This window comes from Mya arenaria, chromosome 2 (assembly GCF_026914265.1).
Source record: "Mya arenaria isolate MELC-2E11 chromosome 2, ASM2691426v1".
Classification (NCBI taxonomy): domain Eukaryota; kingdom Metazoa; phylum Mollusca; class Bivalvia; order Myida; family Myidae; genus Mya; species Mya arenaria.
The window spans coordinates 9,069,259-9,077,201 of NC_069123.1; the positions used below are offsets into that span (position 1 = coordinate 9,069,259).

General features: G+C 34.3%; 1 protein-coding gene across 1 annotated transcript; it reads right to left on the minus strand.

The window, feature by feature from the left end:
* Positions 1 to 580: 580 nt before the first annotated feature.
* Positions 581 to 4,824, minus strand: LOC128221319 (uncharacterized). The gene is made up of 2 exons (XM_052929867.1): positions 4,685 to 4,824; positions 581 to 3,279 (listed from the first exon to the last, which is right to left on the minus strand). The coding sequence occupies exon 2, from the start codon at positions 1,775 to 1,777 to the stop codon at positions 737 to 739; it is 1,041 nt and encodes a 346-aa protein (XP_052785827.1). The 5' UTR covers positions 1,778 to 3,279; positions 4,685 to 4,824; the 3' UTR covers positions 581 to 736.
* Positions 4,825 to 7,943: the final 3,119 nt, after the last annotated feature.

Sequence of the window (7,943 nt, forward strand, 5' to 3'; positions counted from 1 at the left end):
TTTTTTCTACAGGAAATCTTACAGCATTGTTTGAATTTCTTTTTTATTAAAAAAACATATACAGAAAACTTCTTTGACCCATCATAAAGGTCTCCAGTGCTGGATTCTACTCAGAAAACGAAATCGAGAGTGAGATTACAAGACGAACAATAGTGGCCTAACACGATGTGGTTTGCTTTGCAGGATTAATTAAAGCAATCTGTTTAAATGCTTAAGCGATTATTATCTTTTATTTATAACATATTTAGGTCTTTGGCATTTTGCTCATATTTACACAAAAATGCAGTAAACACTGAGATACAAGCCTACTTAAAGAGACCGACCGACAGATCAACCCATCAACCAACAAACCAACCGTATTGTTACACATCTGACTCTCCTTAATCTGTCAGGATGGCGTCTAATTTAATGATGGGAACATGGGAAAACAAAGTCCTCTCTATTTCCAAAAACGTCCAACGTATATTTGCATTGCTTAAATATATATATATATATATATATATATATATATATATATATATATATATATATATATATATATATATATATATATATATATATATACATCGACAAGCCGGTTATTAGAACTGAGTTTTGATCCGGGAGGTTTTATTCGACTCAAGTGGATATTTGCAGATACAGATTTCACGACGCGCACGAAATGATCGAGCTCAGGCAAATACATTTTACCTCGGACAAATAACTAGGCCAATATGAAATCACCAAATTAATAACATTATAATAAAGTCACGTCATATGTGCCTTTATCCATCAAAGTCAAACTACTGTAAACATGTACATGAGGAGCAATATCAAATATGCTAATAGTTTCTTTATATTTCTTTTGATTATTATAAGATCCGAAGTAATTATGCTTTGTGAACGTGTATCTAAATTGATCCTTTAGTTGCATGTCATACCTTGCCAATTCATGACAAGCCTTTTTTTGCAATTCGTTAGGCTTGACACAGTAAATGAACTTCTTGGTTTTGCATGCATCTTTTGGCGGAACAGGAGGTTTTATCCAGCGATCACACGTCGAGCTGTTGATTTGGTGACATTGTGTAATGTTCATTCCTTCATCCCAGTACGCACATGCTGCTATTTTTTCATGAATTGTATGTACTGGAGAAAAGGTATTCATAAAATAATGTGTGTTTGGAACATAGACTAACCGATCGTCAATTTCAGTAGGCAACATAAGAGCTTGATAAAAGTACGGCTCAGTTGAATTTAGCTTCTTAGTCGGCGTCTTTGAGTAAGTCATGGTCTTTTCCATGACTTTCATGTATTTACCGTATTCCTCAGTAACAAACGCAGGACCTGCGACGTATAGAATTTCTTTTCGTGTTGCCGTCTTCTCCAAATCATGCATCAAGTATTCCAAAAATGGATGACCCGGCTTGCACATCATTATGGCGTTATTAATAATATAAGGCCAGCTGAGACCAAATACACTGTTGAAAAATGGTTCTGGTGGGAAAATACACGAAAACTTCCTGGTGACGTGGTCGAGGGGTCGTAAGCATTCCATGTCCAGGTCAGCGTATACACCACCAAACTGATGTAGAATGAAATACCTCATAGCGTCCGAACGATGCATGTAATGCTTGTACGTATCCCAGACTTGTACGAAGAAATGGTATTTGTCTGTTATCAGCTTTTTGGCGGAGTTGTCCGTCCAAAATTGAAACGTCCAGTTAGGGTTATGGTTTATAAACGATCTGATGAACGGCTCGGCTTGTTTTGGAACATAAGTATCTCTATAAGTCAACATAATTTTATAACCTTAAAATTTACAGTTAGGAAGGCGCGAATATTACAATGTATCAGTTTTCATTTAACAAATTATCTTGTAGGACAGAATAAGATTACAGTAAAAGTTGTAAATAACATTCATGTTGGGAAATAAAACGATGTATCATGACGCACTTGCCAGTTCCCAGAAAACAAAATGGCGGAAAACTATGAATAACCACTTATATTCACATAGTATTAGATTATGTATGGGTGAACATATATGCATGGTATGTATGAAAATGGCACATGGAATAAGAATGCTCTTTTGCAGAATAAATATGTCGATTCAGCCATTATTATAGTATGCTTATTCTATATACCTTAGTCCCCAGATGTACACCACATAATATAGTGACGTCATATGTGTCTTTATCCATCAAAGTTAAACCGTAGTCAAATTAGTGTAAACATTTGCATGAGGAGCGATATCAAATATGCTAATAGTCTCTTTATATTTCTTTTGATTATTATAAGATCCGAAGTAATTATGCTTTGTGAACGTGTATCGTAATTGATCCTTCAGTTGCATGTCATTCCTTGCCAATTCATGACAAGCCTTTTTCTGCAACTCGTTAGGCTTGTTACAGTAAATGAACTTCTTGGTTTTGCATGCATCTTTTGACGGAACAGGAGGTTTTATCCAGCGATCACACGTCGAGCTGTTGCTGTTGTGTTGTTGACATTGTGTAATGTTCATGCCTTCATCCCAGTACGCACAGGCTGCTATTTTTTCATGAATTTTATGTACTGGAGAAAAGGTATTCATAAAATAGTGTGTGTTTGGAACATAGACTAACCGATCGTCGATTTCAGTAGGCAACTTCAGCGCTTGATAAAAGTACGGCTCGGTTGCACTTAGCTTGTTTGTCGACGTCTTCGAGTGGTTCATGATCTTTTCCATAACTTTCATGTATTTACCATATTCCTCAGTAACAAACGCAGGACCTGCAACTACAAGAATTTCTTTTCGTGTTGCCGTCTTCTCCAAGTCATGCATCATGTATTCCAAAAACGGGTGACCTGGCTTACACAGTATAATTGCGTTGTTAATAATATAAGGCCAGCTGAGACCAAATACACTGTTGGGAAAAGGTTCTGGTGGGAAAATACACGAAAACTTCCTTGTGACATGGTCGAGGGGTCGTAAGCATTCCATGTCCAGGTCAGCGTATACTCCGCCAAACTGATGTAAAATGAAATACCTCATAGCGTCCGCACGATGCATGTAATGCTTGTACCTATCCCAGACTTGCAAGAAGAATGGGTATCTGGCTGTAAGCAGCTTCCTGGCGGAGTCGTCCGTCCAAAAATAATACGTCCAGTTAGGGTTATGGTTGATAAACGATCTGATGAATGGCTCGGCTTGGTTTGGAACATTAGTATCTTTATAAGTCTGGTGAATAATATGGGGTATTTTTGGTTGCTGTCCATCTGCAGATGGGAAGTCTGTGTGTACGGCTGGTTCGAGGAACAGCTTTTCTAAAATAAACCGTTACGGAAATCCATATACAAATTTCTTATTGTAAGCAAGAAACTCAAAAAAAATCATGTGGAACAGGGCTCAAATGTTTCTAATATTCAATGAAAAGCAAGGCTTTTACACTATTTCTCTAGATATCCCTCTTATTTGGTTAAGAAAATAGACTAGCATGTTCGAAGAACAGCTTATCTGAAATAAACCGTTATGGAATTTCATATGCCCCTTGTTTGGTTAAGAAAATAGACTAGCATTTGCGTTTGTTCCGCGTCGCTCTTGCTTTAAGTGATGAATTGCGTGACTGATGTCATTATCGGGATATAAATGCCGTTTGGCTGGTAAAAGTGTGTGGAGTCCGAAGTCCACGCTTACTTTTAGCAGCCCAACTGCGTTCTTATTCGCGATAATGACATCAAGGACGCAATTCATTACTTATATCTACATGAATGGTTCATTATTTCTTTCGAGAATTGTGTGTTAATACTTAATTTCATTCACTTGCATTAAATAGAACGACCCGATCGGTAAACACATTTTATCGTACGGACAAAACGTTCCAAAAAGAAATTCACTTTTTAAAATAAAATTAAAACGCTTATGACAACAATGCATGAATTAAACTTTTAAACATGGCCTGCTGAGTGCTGACACAATACAAACAAGAGTACGCTTTTTATATGAATACGCGATGATTCGCAGTCCGGACATATCCAAAGAGGTTGCGTTCATCGCAAAATATTCGCAATAGCCGAAAGGCCGTTCATAGAATGAAAGTTGAGGTGTACATATATGCATTTGATTGGGCATTCATCAAATTTTACATATGCAATGTACTATGGCAAATGCAGCTAGCGTTGTATATTCATTTATATCTGTAGATGTGCTTAATAGTTGTTGCTGTATTCGAAATTATAATTAGCTATAAATATACAACTGTTTGGTTTTGAGTTCATCTTAAGCTATTAATGTACAGCTGCAACTTTATTGTGGTTCTTACTCATGTAGATAGTACATGTTAAAGCGGCACTCTCACAGATTGACCATTTTAACAACTTTTTTTATTTTTTGTCTTGGAAAGAGCAATTTTTTGCGTAAATATCTGCAAACCAATGATATAAGATTGCTGACAAAAATCAGATCCTAAATTTCATATTTCCGTTCAAAGATTCATGTTTTATTGCTTAAACCGTTACTAACGGTTTAAGAAAAATGCATAAAACATCAATTTTTGAACTTAAATATAAAACTCTGCGATCTCATTTTTGTAAGCAGTCTTATTAACCGGTTTCCATGGATTTTCGCAAAAGTTGGCTCGTTCCCAGAAAAAAAGTAAAAAAAAAGTTGACAAAACCTTCAATCTGTGAGAGTGCAGCTTTAAAGCCACTTTCAACGCAATAAAATACACACCATTGTCATAAACGAATCCATTGTCTACGCCATTTGCCGTTCTCTGCCACTCCTCTGTACTATTTTTACTTGATTTCTTCCAAGTGAATTTTAAGCGGAATGAAGAGAGTTTAAAGTCGAATAAAACTGCAAGAAAAGCTCCAACAAAAATGAAAAAGCACACAAATTTTATTTTTTTTATTTTACGTTTCATATTTAAAAAAAAAAATATCTATGAAGTTGTGTAAATTCAAATCCCACTTGATTATGAAGCAACGCATGTCGGTCGGATACGTTTTAATTACACGATCGGTGATACAAGTGGTTAAATTCTCAAGTGATCAGCATGGCATCATATTGTGTGCAATGCAACACGTTGCTTAACCATCCTCGTCAAATGTGAGATAAAATCTCCATTGTTTATAATTCAGATGCGGGCTTAGAAAACTTGACAACTTTGAAATCTCTACACTTGAATGTATCCTGCTCTTAAGTTTCATTTCTGATTTAGCTAAATTCAAATACATGAGAAAAGATAAAATGCCTTAAAAGTAAATAGTTTTTGCTAAATAAAACATTTTCACACTCGCACACACACACATCGATTAATTTATTCATATTTAAATAATATTCATAATATGATTGAATCACATTAGCACATAAATATATTTTAAAATAGATGCTTCTATGTAAGTTTTGGCACATAAATATATTTTAAAATAGATGCTTCTATGTAATTTTGACACATAGATATATTTTAAAATAGATGCTTCCCTGTAAGTTTTGGCACATAAATATATTTTAAAATAGATGCTTCTATGTAATTTTGACACATAAATATATTTTAAAATAGATGCTTCTCTGTAAGTTTTGGCACATAAATATATTTTAAAATAGATGCTTCTATGTAATTTTGACACATAGATATATTTTTAAATAGATGCTTCCCTGTAAGTTTTGGCACATAAATACATTTAAAAATAGATGCTTCCCTGGAAATGTTGGCCAATGGTTTATAGAATTAAATTTTAATAGTTCTGCCATGCCTTATTTCTAAACAGTTCAGACTGACACAAAAACCGCAAATTTTATTACTTCACAAATTTCAATAACATACATCGTAAGACATTGACCCTTTAGTCCAATTACTGTAAAGTTTAAGCCTAGATTCAATAAGTGTAAGTATTATTTCCGTCAAAAACCTTTCTATTGAGAAAATCTTCAAAAAAAAACTGTTCTCCAACCAGCACATTAACTTAAAATTTAGATATTTCTGATTGAAGCTTGACATAAAATACAGTTCAAAATTTAAAATGTAAGACATGTACTAAATCTCATATTGTGGTAATACGCTTTAAGAGGACCTAACTACATGTTTTATCGAATTAATCTATTTTACTTTCTGTTATGATCAAACTCCAAACAACAAACTGCATATGCAAATCAAAGCCCCAAACTATGATTCCACTTACAATGGCGTGTCGATCGTTTCTCGGCAGTACAGAGCATTGTCTGTCCATTTTAAATAAAAATTAGCAATTAAGCTCTTATAACAACCTTAGACGATGTGTTGTCATTGTAATAAGCATTTTGTGCACATTTCACGCGGATTTTTTTTTTCGATGTTGTGAAATGTTCCATCATTATTTAAAGCAAATGCTAAAGTTTGAAGAAAGTATTCGGATAAAAATATGCAGTTATTTTATTTAGCGCTAAAATTGCATATCGAAACTATTGGTTAGAGTAGTCTACGTTCCAAACACACACTATTTTGTTAATACCTTTTCTCCAGTACATAGAATTGATGAAAAAATTGCAGCATGTGCATACTTGGATGAATGAATGAACATTATAACTTGTAAAAGAAAACAAATCAAACCAATAAAAACAAGAGGGCCATGATGGCCCTAAATCGCTCACCTGAGTAAAAGAGTTTAACCTTTGTAATCAATATAGCTTGATATTTGTCCTCAAAGCTGTATATATGATCCAAATTTCAAAACTGCAGCTTCAAAAATAAAATGTCAAAAAGATACAATAAAGGTAATCCTCAGCATATATTTGTTTTCAAAACTATACACATAGTCAAAATTTTATTGCTGCACCTTAAAACAAAGGAAGTAGGTCAAAAAGTCATAGTCAAGGTCATTTGAGGACAATATTGAAATTTGTTTTCAAAACTCTACACACGATCCAAATTTCATTTCTGTAGCTTCATAAACAAAAAGAAGGCAGTCACAGTCAAGGTCATCCAACCACAACATTGGGCGTTTTTGTTGATACCAAACCAGTTTCAGTTTGGTTTCAATGGTTTCAGCAGATTGGAAACCGGTTTTGATAATTTTGCTTGAAGTAACAAATACATGTTTTTGTAAACAATTTCAACAACATGGTGGAGCATACAAACTGATATTTTAACACACACTTATTAATAGTACCGTTTTCATTTGTATCATTTGCCTATTGTAAGGCATTGTTATAAAAAAAACATTGAGTTTCAACAAACGTGGTCGATCAATTACCGCAATATTGTTTTCAAAGTGAACTAGTTTTCGGATATAATGAACCGATGAAACCGCCTCCAGTAGGGGTTTCGATAGTTTCAAAAACTGGTTTCGGTTTTTGTAAAAAAAACACGATAAAACTGATTTTGGTTTTATTTCAAACTTTAACAACAATTACACAGTTTGTGAAACCGAAATAAAACCGAAACAAGTTTATTACCAACAAAAACACCCATTGTTATTTGTTTACAGAATTTTGAACATGGTCAACATTTCTTCGATGTAGTTTCTAAAATAAGACAGTAGGTCAATAAGGGTGGGACCAAATTTGACCCAAGGGGCGTAATTTGCACAATCTTGGTAGAGGACCACTATATGATGCTCGTAACAAATTATTAAAGGTCTTGGCCTAGCGGTGTCAGACAAGAAGATTTTCGGTCAGTCCACAGAAAACCTCATGGCATAGCGAGTTTTGACCCCAGAGGCATAATTTGATTTTCACAAGCAATTGTGTAAGACACAGGAACGACGGACAGCGCACCATCCAATAAAATATATAACTACTATAAATTATGAGGATTTGATAAAGACATTTATGAAGAGCCTACAGTAACACTGTATCAATTTTAATCCAACACAGCATGGCTTCCCATCTATATGGGCGAGATACAGTCTTGTTTATATAAGGTGTATTCACTAACCACAAAAAAGAAAAGATTGTACAAATTCACTAACAATGGTCTACATGTAGTTGTAAATGAAAAGTCTGATCATTT

Coding starts and splice junctions, on each gene's coding strand:
- LOC128221319 (XM_052929867.1), bottom strand. CDS start 1,777: ATGTTGACTTATAGAGATACTTATGTTCCAAAACAAGCCGAGCCGTTC.